This window comes from Myotis yumanensis, unplaced genomic scaffold (genome assembly GCF_028538775.1).
Source record: "Myotis yumanensis isolate MYYU_CA2020_CCGP unplaced genomic scaffold, mMyoYum1.0.hap1 SCAF_4, whole genome shotgun sequence".
NCBI lineage: Eukaryota > Metazoa > Chordata > Mammalia > Chiroptera > Vespertilionidae > Myotis > Myotis yumanensis.
Genome location: NW_027223755.1, coordinates 101,683,426 through 101,700,064, shown reverse-complemented (window position 1 = coordinate 101,700,064; position 16,639 = coordinate 101,683,426). Strand labels below are relative to the sequence as shown.

Below are 16,639 nucleotides of genomic sequence, written 5' to 3'. Positions count from 1 at the left end.
AAGTGCCTGGCACATGACGATGTTAATGAAGGGCAGTTTTTCCACAGCCTTTCCCAGCCAGGTCCCTGCCAGGTCCTCTGGAGGAATTGCTCTGTTGGGCAGCATCCCTCCATCTGTGTTTTCCTAGACCTCTGAGCCTGTGAGCAGCATAAGTATTTGAGCTCTGGGCACTGCCAGCTGACAAGGCTCAGGGTACTGCCGGCTGACAAGGCTCAGGCCTCAGAAGGGCCCAGGGTTCCAGTGATCGCTGTCACATCTGGGGGGGGGGGGGGGACAGCAAGGTCATCCCTCCAGCTCCTAGAAGAGTATGGAACAGAGATTGCCTTTCTGTCTGCACCTACTATCCCTGAACCCTGGATGAGGGGCATCTTGGTTTACTATTCCTAGATTCCATTACCATCTCAGCCTCATTCTCAAAACCTAGGTGGGGGTCCCGGGACAGAACTCTAGGCAGCCCAGGTGGGGAGCGGGTGTCAAACCCTGGAGAGGGACCCGTGTGGGGTTTTGATCATCAGCATTTGGCCTGCTTGGGGCCAGAACCTGGCGATGGAAGCCCCAGGGCCAGCCGCTGCCTGGAGGAGGGGCCTCCCACCCCCTTCAGCAACCAGATCTTTGAGAGCTGACTTCCCACGACTTCAGCCGAGCAGGCAGGAGCTGTGGGGGAGGGCCCTGCCAGCTCAGCGGTGCCGCTAAGTCCTGCCTCTGATAACCAGCTGTCACCTGAGCCCCAGCCCTTGGTACACCGGCGGCGTTTGTTTGCCGAGACCAAGTGTTGGAGCTTCCTGGACCCGCCTGCCCTGGAGAGAGGGGGGCTCTGCAACAGGCCAGGTGGCATCTCTGGCTGCGAAGAAGCAGAATCCCAGGGTGCCCGCCCCCCATGCAGACCCACTGCCTCAGCGCCCACTGCCTCAGAGTATTCCCCTTGTCCCAGGCCTGGAGATGGTCGGGCGAGGGGTGTGTGTGTCGGGGGGTGTCACTGGGCAAAAGGCAGCGCAGGGAGTAGTGGCTCACAGTTCGCAGAGGAGCGACAGGACCCCGCGTGTTCCCTCACCCAGGCCCACTGCCCCATACCTCCGCCCAGGCCACGAGGCGGCCACGGAGCTGCCCACCAGGCAGGGGCGCACAGACCCGCTCCCTCCGGGCTGTGCTGTGGGGGTGGGGGGGGTGGGGGGGTCCTCCTGACTCCGCCTCCGGGGAGGCCGGCTCATTTGCATGGCCCCGCCTCCGCACAGCCATTGGTGGCAGCGACGAGAGGCCGGGGTTGAGTGGCTGCGGGGCTGTGGGGCGGCGGGGGTGGGGCTGTGGACAGCCCCGCGCCCAGGATGCCCCGGCCGCCGCCACGGGACAGGCTCGGGTTCGGGTCGAGCTCCGCGGGAGCAGAGAGCAGGACGGCCGAGCGTGCGTGTGCGGCGCCTGCAGGGGGAGCGCGCTGAGTGCCCACCCGCAAGCCATGTCCAGGAAGAAGACTCCCAAGAGCAAGGGGGCCAGCGCGCCCACTGCCTCCGTGCTGCCCGCTGCCAACGGGCCCCGGGCGGCGTGCCCCGGGACTGCGCGCCTCGGCCCCCAGGCGCCGCCCAACGGGCCCCCGCAGCCCGGCCGGCCCTCGCTGGGCACTGGTGGCGATTTCTACGATGTCGCCTTCAAGGTGAGCCGGGCAAACCCCCACCCCCCATGCGAGCGGCAGCAGGTGGTGTCTGGCGGGAGCTGATCCGGAGGCTGTGCGGGGCAGGGGTGCAGGGCCCTGCGAATCCCTCGCCGCGGAGCTGGCTGGAGCGGCTGGCACAGCGCATCGCGCGCGCGCAACACGCACACACACATACACACACTCAGCTGTCAGACCTGGGTTTGGGATACCCAACAGGCCTGCCCCCCACCCTACCCCCAGATGGCGGGGCAGGATAAGGGGTCCTGCGAAAGTCCGATCCAGGTGCTCTCTCCCCGCTCCCCAGCGTCTCCTCCCCCGCTGGGGCCCCAATCTCATTATTTACCATATGCTGCTTTCCCTCACCCCCGCGAGCTGTAGAAGCTTGTGAAAGTGTGTGTGTGTGTGTGTGTGTGTGTGGCACAGGGGTGGGGGGGGTGACAGGACCATCTTTGGGTTTGGGGCCTTTGGCAGCAGGCCTGGCGGGGGTGGGGGGGGGTGGTATCGGAGAGGTGGAGGAGGGGTTAGGCCTGATTGCCCCTTCCTATCCACAGACCTGGCTTAGGCCCCTTCTGACAAGATCTGACCCTCAAGTGGCACATTCCTCCTGAGTCTGGTCCAGATTGGAAACTCTGGCATAGAGGCCCCCACAGGCCTCCTGGGAGGCCCCCAGCCACCAACCCCCAGGCTCTGCTCCCCAGATGCTCCCTTCCAGATCAAGCATGGTGTTCAGGGCCGAGGGGTGGGGGTCCGGTAGGGCCCTGGATGGAGGCATCTGCCCCGCTCCCCACTGATTGCGATGGGCCTCTTTCTGGGATAGAAGGGACAGAACCTTGTAGAGGTAGGTAGAAGCTGGAGGTGCAGGCCAGCTGGGATCATAGCTGCTGTGTCCCCCCGCCTCCCGGCCCCAGTCCTAAACCCAAGTCCTGGGGTCCACCTGTGGGCCTGGGATGCCTCTCTCCATTCCTGCCCCTCACTCACAGCCTCTCTCTGATAAGGCCAGCTCAGGGAAGACTAGACACCCCTCTGAGTGGGCGAGCACCCTGGTCCCCTCTGCCCTAACACCTCTGCCCCTCTGCTCACCTCAGGTCATGCTGGTGGGGGACTCAGGCGTGGGGAAGACCTGCCTGCTTGTGCGATTCAAGGATGGGGCTTTCCTAGCGGGGACCTTCATCTCCACGGTGGGCATCGACTTTCGGGTGAGTGGAGATGGATGTCCTGGGCCCCCAACACCAGCTCATTGAGTTCTCACAACACCCCTGGCAGCTGGTTCTCCATGATCCTGTGGCACTTACAGGCTCATGAGGTGGAGCTCCTAGATGGACCCCCGGCTCCCAGGGTCAGGGTGGGTGAGGTGGAATGCCATAACCATCAAGCTGCCTGCCGTCTGGAAACCCCAGGGTGTTGGAGACAGACGGAGGCTCCATCTAACCAAAGCAATGGCATCCCTGTGCCTGGGGCCAGCACACCCTGGGGCTCTAACCTGTGCCCCTGGGTAGGTGGTCACGGGTGCCCCCAGAGCTGTCAGAGGGAATTCAAGGTCCGTGTTCACATGGAAGGCCAGCATTGCTGCCCCTCTGTACAAAGGGGGCGCTGAGGTGCCAGGCAGGCCATCCAGGACCTACAAGACAGGTGGCTGTGGCCCTTGAACACACACCCCATCTAGCAGCTGAGGAAAGGGTATTCTCTAGAGACCGAGGGATTGCTTAGGGCAGAGGTCCCTGCTCTTGGGTGAGGAGGCTCATGGGAAGTGTTCCTACCCAGCTACTCTCCCCTGCCAAAGTCCCCTTACCACCGCTAGCAGGAGGGCTGTGTCCTGGGATTCTTCTGGGGGTGCCCTTGGATTCTTGGCTCCAAAGCCCTGACAGCGCCCCAGGCAGCTTATGGGGTCAGTAGGAAATGATGGGGACCAGGGTCTGCGGCTTGCAGGGCTCCAGCATCAGAGCTCCACTTCTGCCTATCAGTCTAAATTCCACGTGCCAGTGCTGAGGTGCTGCGTAAGTGCTGGTGTGTTCTCTGCAATTCCTGAATTTGCATTTTTCTCACCCTTTAATTAGACCCAGTTGTTCTGAGGCTGGGAGGGAGGCCCACTCTGGGGATAGCAAAAGGGGGGTTCCCTCCAGTCTGGGGGCCATTCTCTACCCTCTTTAGGGGGACAAGGTCCCCTCAAGTCCTCGGGGAGGAAGTATAAAGGTTGAGGTGTCAGAAGGGGCTGTGTTAGGCCCAGGGCAGGTGGTCCTTTGCCTGTTCTGGCCCTACTTCCCCCTTCTCACCTTCCTCTTGGCTCTGGGGCAGGTGGTGAGGGAGGTGAGGCAGTTGGTTCATACCTCTGTTCCAGGCGTCAGGGAAGGCGGGGTGTCCTCCCCAGCCTGGCAGATGGCTGGGCTTGGTTCCCTGGAGACCCAGAAGCACCTGACAGCAGCAGTTTGGGAAAAGGGAGACAGTGACATTCCAGCCACCCCTCATCCCCACCCAGCAAATGGAAGCCAGGGTTGGGCCCCAACCTTTAGGGCTGACTAGAGGGCATGGCCAGGCAGCCGACACATAGAGAGCACCCACTGTGTACGAGGCAGAGTTCTGCACTCTGTTTACTGCACTGGGTCCTGTCCTCGGAGAACTGCCATCCCCATGTGGAGAGCAGCTTTTATTTTTATTTTTAAAAATGTTTTTATTGATTTCAGAGAGGAAGGGAGAGAGAGAGAGAAACATCTATGATGAGACTCATTGATCGGCTGCCTCCTGCAGCCTCCCAACTGGGGATCGAGCCCACAACCCGGGCATGTGCCCTTGACCCTTCAGTCCACAGTCCGACGCTCTATCCACTGAGCCAAACCAGCATAGAGCAGCTTTTAAATTAGAACAAATGTGCCCAGGCTCAGTTGGGGCACTTATAGGAGGGAACTGGATTGATGTTTCCCTCCCTCCCTCCCTCTCTAAAATCAATAATAAATACATTGAATTAAATATATTAGAACACATGCTCTTAGCTGTCAGTCTGGACCAGACAGTTCTCAGTGCTTTGCACGTAGTAACTCATAAAGCCATTGGAGCAGCTATGTGATGGGTGCCCTGGTATCTCCATTTGGGGGTGGGAAAACTGAGGCACAGAGTACTAGTAATAGGCCTGTAATCTCACGGTGGGTGACTTCCAATATCACGCAAATGGCTTTAAGCAAAAGGAGCAGCACCTGCAGAGCTGAGAGACGCCAGTCCTTGGTGAGGGGGCTGGGGTCTACACTCTGGGGAGCGTGTAGGGGACAGGTGTGTGGGGTGAGGCTGATCGGGAGTACCAGGGAGAGGGCAGGCTAGGGTGAAGGGACTGGGCTTGAGAGGTGCTGGGAGAGGGCCAGAGCAACTGGAGTCAGTGACTGACTGTGGTGGGTGGTGGCAAGGGGCAGTGGAGCTGGTGGGGCCAGGTGCCAGGCTGCAGGGTGGGCAGAGGAAGGACAACCTGGCCCAGAATTAGACACCCTGCAAGTCTATCAGTATGGCCATCTGAGCAGGAGAGAGGCCTGGTGCCCTCTGAGCATGAATTATCAGGAGGGGCTCACCAACGGCACCAGGGAGAGCTGGGTTGACTCTAGGATTTGGGTTCAAGGGGAAGTGTTACCATGTGGGTGTTGGGGGCAGAGTCAACTCAGGGGCACATCAACTTCAGGCTCAGTCCTGGTCCTGCACTGCCTGCCTCTCCCCTCCCCCACCCCTTGGCCCCTGCCAGAACATGGCACTGGGCCCATTACTGGAGTTGGCTGGTTGTGTTTCAGAACAAAGTTCTGGACGTGGACGGCATGAAGGTGAAGCTGCAGGTGAGGCAACTGGGGGAGGGTGAGTTAAGGGCACTCAGGAGGGACTGGGCAGGCCTGACCACCGGCCTGTACCTGTCACTGTAGATCTGGGACACAGCTGGCCAGGAGCGGTTCCGCAGCGTCACCCATGCCTACTATCGTGATGCACATGGTGAGCTCATGGGCAGTGTCCCAGGCCAAGGAGTTGGGGCTGTGGTCTGTGTCTGTGTGTGCCCTGTTCCCTAGGCTTCTGCTCAGAGGAGGGTTGTGGGTGACTGGAGGTGTCCTCACTGGCCCTCTGCCCCCAGCACTGCTACTGCTCTATGATGTCACCAACAAGGCTTCCTTTGACAACATCCAGGTCAGTGGCTTCCTTCTGGGGTGGTGAGTGTGTGTGTGTGTGTGTGTGTGTGGTGTGAGAGGCCATGATGGGTCCTGGTCCCACTCCAAACTCATTTAGGTAGATGGTCTGAGGACCCTACTGACAGCAGGGAGCGGGAAGGAGGGCCCCTCTGGGCTCCTGGTGGCCCAAGTTTAGAGGATGAGCTGAAGGTGGCCCAACCATCTTGGATACTTGTCAGGGGTATCTCAGCATGGCCCATGGCTAAATTTCTGGGCCTTTCCTGTTAGAGAGGCACTGTGTGGGGTGTGGCTTGGAGAGGCAAGGGGTGTGGAGAACACCAGCCTCCAGTCTGGTTTCAGCTCTCCCGTGACAGGCCTGGCTGACCGAGATCCAAGAATATGCCCAGCACGACGTGGTGCTCATGCTGCTAGGGAACAAGGTGGGCACCCCTGCCTATCCTCTCCCCCTGGCTCTACAGGGCAGTGAGCCCGAGGCCAGCTCTCACCAAGATCCCTGTGTCAGGTGGATTCTGCCCAGGAGCGTGTGGTGAAGAGGGAGGATGGGGAGAAGCTGGCCAAGGTGAGTCTGGGTGAGGTGGGTGGCTAGGGGTGCCCCCCATGGGGCTGTAGGGCCTGGGTTGTCCCCACCAGGCTGCCACCTGGCTGGCAGCAGCTATTTGCAGGAGTATGGGCTGCCTTTCATGGAGACCAGTGCCAAGATGGGCCTCAACGTGGATTTGGCCTTCACAGCCATAGCAAAGTAAGTCCTCGCAGTCACCAGGAAGACCTCCAGATTCAGATCCAGGCTCTGAATCCCCTTGTTGGGGGTTCTGGCCACCCTGTTCCATGGTCACCCCTGTCCCACAGGGAGCTGAAGCAGCGCTCCATGAAGAGCACCAGCGAGCTCCACTTCCAGCTGCACGACTATGTCAAGAGGGAGGGCCGTAGGGCCTCCTGCTGCAGACCCTGAACCAGGAAAAGCTGGTCGACAGGGCCCTCTACTTGTCACCCAGCGGTCAATCCCAGGGTTTCCGGGACTCTCGGGCTGAGCCTAGCCCTTCCCCTGTCTATGTTGCAATCTATATAACCTCAGTCCTAACAAATGGGCTCCAGAGAGCTAGCGGGTCTGCAGCCCTTTCACTTGCTGCTGCCTGAGAGCCTTACCCCCAAGGCCTTCACAGAAAAGCAACTGTAGGAAGGGATGCACTGTGCAGGGCACTTGGTGCTCTCTGCTGCCCCCTCCTGGACATATTCAGTTTTAGGCAGCAGTTCCTAACCCCTTACAAAGCCATGTCTTCAGCTGCACATGCTTGCTGCCCAGGCAGAGAATGGCAGGACTCCTGACCAGGCCCCAGGCAGAGGACTTCACTGAGAATCACATGCGTTTGTGCCAAGGACCAGGGGCACGTGCTCCCGGCCCACCCACTAGGAGGCTCTGGTTCAATCAACAGGATCTTTTCTCACGTTCCCTTTGGAGGATGCCAAGACTGTGGCTTTGTAATACAAGGAATAGCATGTGGTAAATCACAAAAATGTCAGGTACACTGGGACCACCAGCCCTCACCTGCTGACGAAGGTACCGTCTTCACACAGCTGAGGCCTGTACTTGGTGAGGTCGAGCTGAGAGGGCTGATAGTGCACCACACCTTACACTAAACTCTCCAAGCCTATTGAGAGAGAGCCTTTGTTTTCAGTCCTAGCAAATAAAGTTGTGTTTTCTGGAGTGCCTGTCTCGTCTGTTGAAATCACCTTTTAGAGCTCTCGGCAAAGCCCAGATCCTGACTTCAACACTAAGAGGGTGGTACTCCCTCATAACCAGGTTGAGATCCAAGAATATGCCCACGAAAGAAAACAGAGCAGGGCTGCTGGGAACCTCAGTGCTCTCCAAGGAGCACGTGGTAATCTGGGCAGTAAACTTCCCTCCACAAGACCCAATGGGAAAGCTCTCAGTGGCCAATTAATCCTGTAGTAAGTGTTAGATTGCTGGAGGAGGAACGCATGAGGCCAGATGAAGTAAAGAATGTTAAGTTTATTAAGGCATCTGCAAACCGATGGGCTGAGTCCCAAAATGGCATCACCCATGAGCGGTCAGGGCCTTTACAGGACCCTGGGTGGGTTTTTTCTGGGCGGGTATGATGGAAAGTTACTGCATTTAGTCAAGGAGGATGTCTAAAGCCGGTTCTCATGCAGGGAAGGACAAGCTCTAGAGGAGGTTTGGTTCGCTGCTTGCCCAGATCTTGTTTATGGAATGGGAGCAGAGGTTGTTTCTTCTGTATCTGCTTCATGCTGGATGGGGGTGCCAAAGACATAATGGGACAGATTTTGGTAGTCAGCCCCTGTGAGGTATTGGTCTGCTCCTGTCTGGGTGAGGTTCTGGTTCCGTATGGATGGTTGGTGAAAGCTTGGAAATGGTCCTGGAGAAATAAAGAAAAGTGGTGCAGAATACAAGGGCCAAAGACAAGACTAAGGTATATGAATGTTAACGGGCCTATAAAAGGAAGCAGTCAGGTGTACCAATTTATATTTTTTAGCCGAGTCCCATGTGTTGGACTGACGCTCTCTAATTTTGGTGGCCATTTCTGTCAACTTCTGAGCTGCATCTCGGCCTAGTCCTGACTGGTTAATGTAAAAGCAGCTTTCTTCCAGGAAGAGACAAAGACCTTTCTCAGCTGTCAGCAGATTTAAGCCTCGTCTGTTCTGTAATGTTATAGCTGCAAGGGAATCAGTTTGGTCTTGGATTTTAACTAAACTTTTAGCAATATCGTCTGAGCCCTCCTTTTTTTTTTTTAATACATTTTTATTGATTTCAGAGAGGGAGAGATAGAAACATCCATGATGAGCATCATTGGTTGGCTGCCTCCTGCATGCCTCCTACTGGGGATGGAGCCCGCAACCTGAGCATGTGCCCTTGACCAAAATCGAACCCGGACCCTTCAGTCCGTAGGCTGATGCTCTATCCACTGAGCCAAACCGGCCAGGGCTAAGCCGTCTTGTAAGTCCTAGGATAGGGTTTTGAAATATGAGAGAGCAGTAGTCAGCCCCCCTATGCCAGTCCTGACCCCTGAGGTGATTCCAAGGGTTACTAGGAAGGGACTATCTGTATTGCCCTTTTATGTCTAATGTGAAGGGTTATGGGAACAGGCCAAGACTGGTTGTTGGGAGCTATATCTACACTGGGTGAGAGATAAGAAAGGGTGCAAGTTCCTGTTCAATTAGTTGGGAGGCAGATGTAGCCATTATCCCCCCAGAGGGAAAAAAAATCCCAAATCGGGCAAACTGAGAAATGTAGAGGAAAAAAGGTGGATAGAGGGTATGTAATGGATTTCCCTTGTTGTACTGGTTCTGTGCTCCAAATCATAAGGGTGGTCGCCAAAGTGCCGCCTATAAGGAGTGACAGCTGAGTGGTGGAGGTTTTAGCGCAGTGAAAGTGGGCGGGAATGCTAGAATGGCTTGTCACCCAGGGAAAAAGCAAGAAGGAAAGAAAGGAGCAGTTGGAGCCCTGGGCTTGGATGACTGGGTAGGCAGTAAAGCAGACCGGCTGTAGGAAATGACCACTGACCTCTGATGGGACCTGCTAGTTGACCGACTGGGATCAATGGCCTGTCAGGAGTTCTAGTTTCAGAATTTACCAGGCGACTGAGAAATTAACAACGGGTACTCGGAAGGTTCAGGAAAAACTCTTTATTCGCAGATGTACAAGTATGGTGACTCAGGGGAGTCCCTCTCCAAAGCCCAAGTGCCGAATGTGGAGGGTCTCTCCTATTTGTTCCCTTGGTTTGTCTCCCCAAATATGGACCAGGCTTCGGACTTTTGGGGGGCTTTGCAGTTCCTCTGTGGGTTCGGTTGGGGGAAATGAGAGTACACCCAAAGGCCTGGCCTGGGTGCTGCCAGTAACCTCTCCTCTAGCTAAGGTGTTAAATTCTTGGTTTATGGCCTTTGTAAACTGGGAGCATTTAGGAAAACAGATTATTGCCTAAGGAAGGGGCAGTGACTTAATTATAGGCTGACAAGAATGTGCATGAGGATATTGGTTACTGGCACAGATTCAGATGGCTAACCCCCACTCCCCAGTTGCCCCTTATATTCCCCCTCACTAGAGTAACTGTGGTGTTGCAAGGTGATGATGGAAGATGGCCTATTGATATACGTATTGCCCTCTGATCTTGTAAAGCATAAAGGGATTTGGGCAATTAGTGGGGTGTGTAGGGTGACAGGGCCTGTGACAAGTATGGAGGTGGGAGCTACAGTGGCGCGAGGGTTTGAATGTAAGTGCGGAAGAGAAGCCTGATTGGTAGGATAGTTGCCTAGGAGAGTATTTGCTTTATCTAGAAAAATGGCTCCTTTTTCCTTTTTATAGGTAAAAGTGGTCTTTGCCTGATTCCACTTAAAGAGTGGTACCGGGATAGCAATATAGACAGAAGAAAAGGACAGGCAAAGCCAACAGTCTTGAGCTAGTGCTGGGTTTAATTTGTTTAGAAGAGAATGGGTGCAGTTAAGAGAATTGAGGTAAGAAAGTTTTTCAGGGGAGTGGGAGAACAGGGTTGGCAGAGGAAAAGGAGGAGAGCTAGTCCCAGTTTCCAGGGCTTGGGTTCCCCCAAGGGAAAATGAAGATGTTTTCTGGATCCAGGTAGGGAGAGATTTTGTTCCATGGGTAATTGAAGTCTCCTTGTAAATAAGAGTCCCATAGGTTAGAATCCAGACATGAAGGAGAGGGGCCATGGCTAAGATGAGAGGATTTGTTGGGGAAGAGGTGGTAGGCTTTCAGGGGGCTCAGAAGTATCAAGGGTTGTACAGAGGGGACATGTGCTGCCTTAGGAAGGTGCTCACTCATTTGTCTTCTTCCTCTGGAATGCAGGTGAGCTGAAGTTTCGTGGGTCCGACTTGGTGGTTGTAGTATCTTGGGGATTTCAATGTCAGGGGGCTCTGTGGTGATGGTGTTCCGGGGACCTGTTTTAACCTAGAAAAGTGGAACCCTGTGGGGTGGCCATGCAGTTTAGTGGCCATAGGAGTGATATAGGCCTAATATAGGCCTTGCCATTGGGGCTGTAATTTGATGGATGCATTTCCTTCAGTAGGACCCAGTCCCCTGTCTGTAGAGTGGGAGGGATCTCTCCCGTAAAGGGCTGTGGAAAAATCTGGTCTGTATGCACTCATTAGTTGCCTGACGAGGTTATCTATAATAATAAAAGCGTAATATGCCAATTAGACCGGACAGCCAAATGACCTTCTGGACGAAGCCAGGGCTGCCAGGGCCAACCTCCTTGCATGAATTTCGTGCATCGGGCCTCTAGTAGGTATATAATCTCCTAAAGGGGTTTCCTTGGAAGGTAAATTTCCTAGTAGGAAGGGCTTTCCACACAAATTCGAAGGGGCTGAGAAAGGATGGGGCCCAGGGAGTTGTTCGGATGCACATGAGGGTGAGGGGTAAGAGGGAGGTCCAAGGTTCCTTAGTCTCAAGACTTAATTTAATTAAATGGGATTTGCCCTAACTGGTTTAGCTCAGCGGATAGAGCGTCGGCCTGCGGACTCAAGGGTCCCAGGTTCGATTCCAGTCAAGGGCATGTACCTTGGTTGTGGGCACATCCCCAGTGGGGAGTGTGCAGGAGGCAGCTGACCGATGTTTCTAACTCTCTATCCCTCTCCCTTCCTCTCTGTAAAAAATCAATAAAATATATTTAAAAAAAAAATTAAATGGGATTTAATTAGGGAGTTGGCCTTTTTTACTTTGTCTGAAGATTGGGTTCAGTAAGGGGTATGTAAGTTCCACTGGATATTCAGAATAGAAGAGATTTCTTGGGTTATTTGGGATATAAAGGCAGGTCCATTGTCTGACTGTAAGGAGGTGGGCAGTCCAAATCAAGGAATGACATGTTGTATGAGGGCTTGTGTAAGCTCAGATGACTTCTCAGGTGTGGTAGGGAATGCCTCTAACCAGCCTGAAAAGGTATCTACCAGGGGTAGAATATATTTTCTTCTTTTAATAGGGGGAATATGAGTGAAATCATCTCGCCTGTCTTATCCAGGAATCTGGCCCCTGGCCTGGTGAGTGTGGAAGGAGATCTAATGTGTCCTTGTGGAGATACTGTACAACAGACAGAGCAAGTTTTGGTGATATCTTGTAATAAGGAAGCTAGGTCAGGACATGTAATAAGAGGTCTTAAAAGCTGTACAAGTGGTCTGTATGCTATGTGTAAGGAGTCATAAATGGCCCATAATATATGGTGAGCTTGTCCCTGGCGGAGGACATATGCGCCCTGAAGTCTTATCTAAGGGTTTTCCTGGGTGGCTCCGAGAACAAGGAGGGACTCAAGTTCCCCAGGTGTGTATTGTGGTTATAAATAGCTAGGAGCTGAGAGGAGGGTTTTCTTTGGGCCACTGTTCTTCCTGGTCCGCCCAGTTATTGCCCTGTATTACGGGATCATTGCCCACAGTGTATGGCTGCTGCTGCCTTAGGAAGGTCTGCTTCCTGTAGGAGATTGAGGATTAAGGGGGCATTGGTTATGGGGGAGTTGTTGGTGGTTAAGATTCCCCTTTCTGCTTTAGCCAATTTGGCACAGTGGATAGAGCAGGGGTCCTCAAACTTTTTAAACAGGGGGCCAGTTCACTGTCCCTCAGACCGTTGGAGGGCCGGACTATAGTTTTAAAAAAAACTATGAACAAATTCCTATGCACACTGCACATATCTTATTTTGAGGTTAAAAAAAACAAAACGGGAACAAATACAATATTTGTATTTGCATGTGGCCCGCGGGCCGTAGTTTGAAGACCCCTGGGATAGAGCATCGGCCTATGCACCAAAGGGTCCTGAGGTCAAGGGCATGTACCTTGGTTGCAGGCTCCTCCCTGGCCCAGGCCCTACTCCAGGCATGTGTAGGAGGCAACCAATTGATGTGTCTTACATTAATATTTCTGTCTTTCCCTCTCTAAAAAATCAATGGAAAAATATCCTCAGGTGAGGATTAAAAAAAAAAATCCCGCCCTAACTGGTTTAGCTCAGTGGATAGTGAGACAGCCCACGGGGGTTTGATGCCGGTCAAGGGCATGTACCTTGGTTGTGAGCTTGATCCCCAGTAGAGGGCATGTAGGAAGCAGCTGATCGGGATGTTTCCAACTATCCCTCTCCCTTCCTCTCTGTAAAAAAATTAATAAAAATATATTTTTAAAAAGAATCCCTTCTTCCCAGATTTGAGGCGTGAGAGTGTATGATGTGAAAGGCATATCTGTAATCAGTGTATACATGGACGGTCTTATCCGTGACCAGAGTTAGGGCAGTCAGTTGTCTTCTGGGAGGGAGTTCCTTGGGGAAGAGACTCTGACTCAACAAGTCCATCGAGTGATACTACAGCGTTGGGAACAGGAGCTACCATCAATAAACCAAGTGCAATTAGTATTAGATAAAGGCTTATCCATATTTGAGAAGTGGGGGATTTTGAAGTCAAGAATTTCTCTGCATGAATGTGAGATCTGTTAGGAATGGGTAAGAGCGGCAGGGTTGTGTTTGGCATTTAGTTTTCATTAGTTGAAAGGTTTGGAGAGGTCTGAGAGAGAGAAGCCAAAATGAAAGCTTGTTGAAGTCTTTTGAAATATGGGCCATTAGTGGTGGGATTTAAAGGTTCTATCAATGGACCTCTTGGTGTCTGACGTAAGGCGTGCGGACACTGAAATTGGGGATCCAAATGTGGAAGTACCCTGCAAGTCCCAAGGGGAGGTCTTGTTTTGAGGGAGAAAGGGAGGCAGCAAGTTCCTTTCCATGTAGGATGATGGCACGGTGTTGGGGAGTTGTGGTGAGAACCCATGTAAGGGACCTGGGAGGCTGGCTGTTGAATCTTGAGACTTGGTATCCTTTCTCTGCTAAGTAACTGAGGAGAGTAGTAGTATGTTGGCTGAAGATATAGTAGGAGCTACAGAGGTGGAGGTAGTCTACATATTGGAGAATACTGGGGCCAAGATGGAGATTGGGAAGGTCTGACACCAGTGCCTGTCCAAAAAGATGGGGGCTGCCTCAAAAGCCTTGGGGAAGGACAGTCCACCATGAGAGCTGACAGGATTATTGGGTTGTGGGATCAGCCCAAGTGAAGGCAGAGATTCTGAGTCTGGGTGTAAAGGGATGGCAAAGAAGGCATACTTCAGGTCCAGGACCATGAAGTGAGAGGTGTTGGGTACCATGGGATGTGCGGGAGGACAGCTTGATGACCCAAAGATTCTGAACTAGGTGGAAGGGGCTATCTGGTTTCTTGAGGAGTACAATGGGGTATTGTATGGGGAGTTGGCGGGGCTATTAGGTTTTAGGACATTTATGACAGGCTGGAGGCCCTTTCTGTTCTCTAGGGATAGGAAATGTTGACAGGAAAATGTAGATATTTTTTCGCTTTATTTAAATCTGGCTGTGATGTCAGCCAATGGAAGGGTTGAGGTATGCCATACTTTGGGTTAATTAGGAAGGCAGGGAGTGGGAGGTTGACGAAATGTCTCAGCGGAGAATGGGGGTTGAGCACTTGGGGAAATTAGGAAGGACTAAAGGGAATTCCTTATTGGAGACAACTTAAAGGGGTGGCTAGGGGTTTAGAAAGCAGGCCAACTCCCACAATAGACTTGAGATAAGCAGGGTCTGTAAATTCCAGTAGGGCAGACTATCAAAAGATTGGTTTACCTGCTACCCTAGGGCCCCAGTCTTCTCTGGCCAAGCCTAGGATGCTTGGTAAATGGTCTGAATGTCCCGGAGGAGGGGATATAGCCCTGCCTCTGGCAGGGACAGAGCTCCAGGGAGGGTGTGGCCTTAGCCCAATGTCCTTCCTTGTTGCATCTGAATGTCTTGGGACTTTTGACCCTGAGAGGCTTATTCCCATAAGAGCCCTGATAGCCTGATCTCTTGTTTCTGTACTCTGGCCTCCTTATCCCAGTTGTTAAAACCTTAAAGGCTATATTTAACCCTTTTCAGTACAACGTGGAGGCTGAGACACCGCAAACCAGTTAAACATTCAATCCCGTCAATGAATTTGGACCAGACTGTTTGAATTCCAAAAATAAAATTGGACCGCAAAGGGTTAAAAGGTCCTTTTGTGGGGTTTGAGGACCGTCCTATAATTTCTGTAATTTGCATCTGATGTTTGGTACAGATTGAGATGGAATTCCTGTTTAGAAATTAGTCCTTCCCTAGAAGTGGGATGTAGGGCGGTAAATTTTCTCTGTTAGGAGAGAAAAAGGGCAGAATTTTCCTCTGGCCTTGGGCAATGTCTTTGAAATGTTTCATAATTGACTGCCTTGTGGGCAGTCTTTTGGAGCCCTGGTAGGAGGCATGTTACCATGTGGGCTCGGAGACGGAGGCCTGGGGATTCTACTTGGAATTCTCACTTAGGACGCTTTTTAGGGAACTGCATCCTCTCTGACCAGCTGCTGGTCATCTCACCAATGGAGACCATCGGCATGTGCCTGAGCTGCCAGCCAGACCCCTTTTTCTTCAGGAGTGGAAGTTAAGATTTCAAAATTATTTTGTGAATGTTGTGGGGCCAGAGAAGATCCTAGTTGTTTTTTGACCTGGAAGAGGTGGGACATGGAGTTAGGGAGTGGGCTCAATCCCCAGTGTGGGGGCGTGCAGGAGGCAACAGATCAATGTTTCTCTCATTGGTGATCTATCTCTCTCTAACATCAATAAAAACATTAGCTGAAACCGGTTTGGCTCAGTGGATGGAGCGTCAGCCTGCAGACTGAAAGGTCCCAGGTTCGATTCCAGTCAAGGGCATGTACCTGGGTTGCGGGCACATCGCCAGTGGAGAGTGTGCAGGAGGCAGCTGATCGGTGTTTCTCTCTCATCGATGTTTCTGACTCTCTATCCTTCTCCCTTCCTCTCTGTAAAAAATCAATAAAATATATTTTTTTAAAAATAAAAATAAAAAAATTTTAAAAACCATTAAAAACAACACCTCATGACGCCCCCCTAGGGCAAAAGGCACACAAAATCCTTTTTTGGCCTTACAGGCAAAAATGGCGGTTGTCTCAGCAGATGGCAAGTATTAAGTTTCACTTTCATGCCTCTACCCCTTCCCAAGGTTGCCCAGGGATGAGCCCGTCCTCCCACGGAGTCGTTTGGTGTGAAAATAAAGACTCGTGCACCCCAATCAACTCATACCACTTTTGCTTTATTGCTAAGCACTTCGGGTAGATGTGGACTGTTAGTCTCAGGTTAAGTCACAAAATGTCGTTCGCATGTCTGGGTTACATCTTTGAAAGATGTATGAAAAGATCATTTGCTTCTCACAGGACTTCTCCAGCCTTACTTACCACCAGGTCCCTGGACTGACTGACACTGATTCACATTCAAGGTCTCCAACCAGCCCACCAACGGCACTGAAAGGCAAAGAGTGCCGAAGGTTAGACAGAAGCCCACTCTCCCCATCTGTCTTCACCCCCAGACCCACCCGCCAATGGCAGGTGGAGGCCCGAAGCCTCAGTCTTGCAAAATAATCAGACTGCGCGTGCAGTTTTCATACGAGGTGTCAGAAATTAAAGCAACTCATCATAGGCTTTGGGCAGCATCGGGAAAGCCAGGCCGGGCCCAGTCTCACCTGTGGGGAGCTGCAGGTGTGGAGGTTCGGGCTTCCCCGCCGGAACTGGGGAGGGGAGCGCGGAAGGAACATGTGACAGTGCCGAGGACCACGATGGCGCTCAGGCCGACGCTGGCCCAGGGGCTATGCCGGCCTACGGGTTTGGGCGACCCCCTCAGCTTCACTCGGTGCTCAGGTCCTCTCCAAGCGTAGCACACGAAAGCAATCCTCTTCCGCCCTGAAGTTTATCCCAAAAGAGAGAGGACGGCAGAGGTTCAAGCTTTTATAGAAACTGCCCCACCTCGGCGATTGGGCAATCCCAGCGGAAG

General features: G+C 53.1%; 1 protein-coding gene, 2 long non-coding RNA genes and 1 other non-coding gene across 9 annotated transcripts; 1 reads left to right on the top strand and 3 right to left on the bottom strand.

The window, feature by feature from the left end:
- The first annotated feature begins 1,305 nt into the window (after positions 1 to 1,305).
- RAB26 (RAB26, member RAS oncogene family) lies at positions 1,306 to 7,492 on the top strand. Of its 6 annotated transcripts, none has more exons than XM_070413245.1 (9): positions 1,306 to 1,645; positions 2,731 to 2,841; positions 5,407 to 5,448; positions 5,533 to 5,599; positions 5,736 to 5,788; positions 6,144 to 6,209; positions 6,293 to 6,349; positions 6,453 to 6,529; positions 6,637 to 7,492. In XM_070413245.1, exons 1-9 carry the CDS (start codon positions 1,451 to 1,453, stop codon positions 6,737 to 6,739), a joined length of 771 nt encoding a protein of 256 aa, XP_070269346.1. In that variant the 5' UTR covers positions 1,306 to 1,450; the 3' UTR covers positions 6,740 to 7,492. The 6 variants fall into 6 exon arrangements, with proteins under 6 accessions (XP_070269346.1, XP_070269348.1, XP_070269347.1 ...); XM_070413247.1 differs by having other exon boundaries at positions 6,443 to 6,529; XM_070413246.1 differs by having other exon boundaries at positions 6,440 to 6,529.
- Positions 7,493 to 7,778: 286 nt separating this feature from the next.
- On the bottom strand, positions 7,779 to 15,610 carry LOC139008289 (uncharacterized). Its single transcript, XR_011471132.1, has 2 exons — positions 15,514 to 15,610; positions 7,779 to 8,183 (listed from the first exon to the last, which is right to left on the bottom strand). It is a non-coding gene; the product is annotated as an uncharacterized lncRNA (long non-coding RNA).
- Positions 15,611 to 15,884: 274 nt separating this feature from the next.
- On the bottom strand, positions 15,885 to 16,601 carry LOC139008288 (uncharacterized). Its single transcript, XR_011471131.1, has 2 exons — positions 16,332 to 16,601; positions 15,885 to 16,113 (listed from the first exon to the last, which is right to left on the bottom strand). It is a non-coding gene; the product is annotated as an uncharacterized lncRNA (long non-coding RNA).
- On the bottom strand, positions 16,209 to 16,291 carry LOC139009634 (small nucleolar RNA SNORD60). Its single transcript, XR_011471360.1, has one exon. It is a non-coding gene; the product is annotated as a small nucleolar RNA SNORD60 (small nucleolar RNA).
- Positions 16,602 to 16,639: the final 38 nt, after the last annotated feature.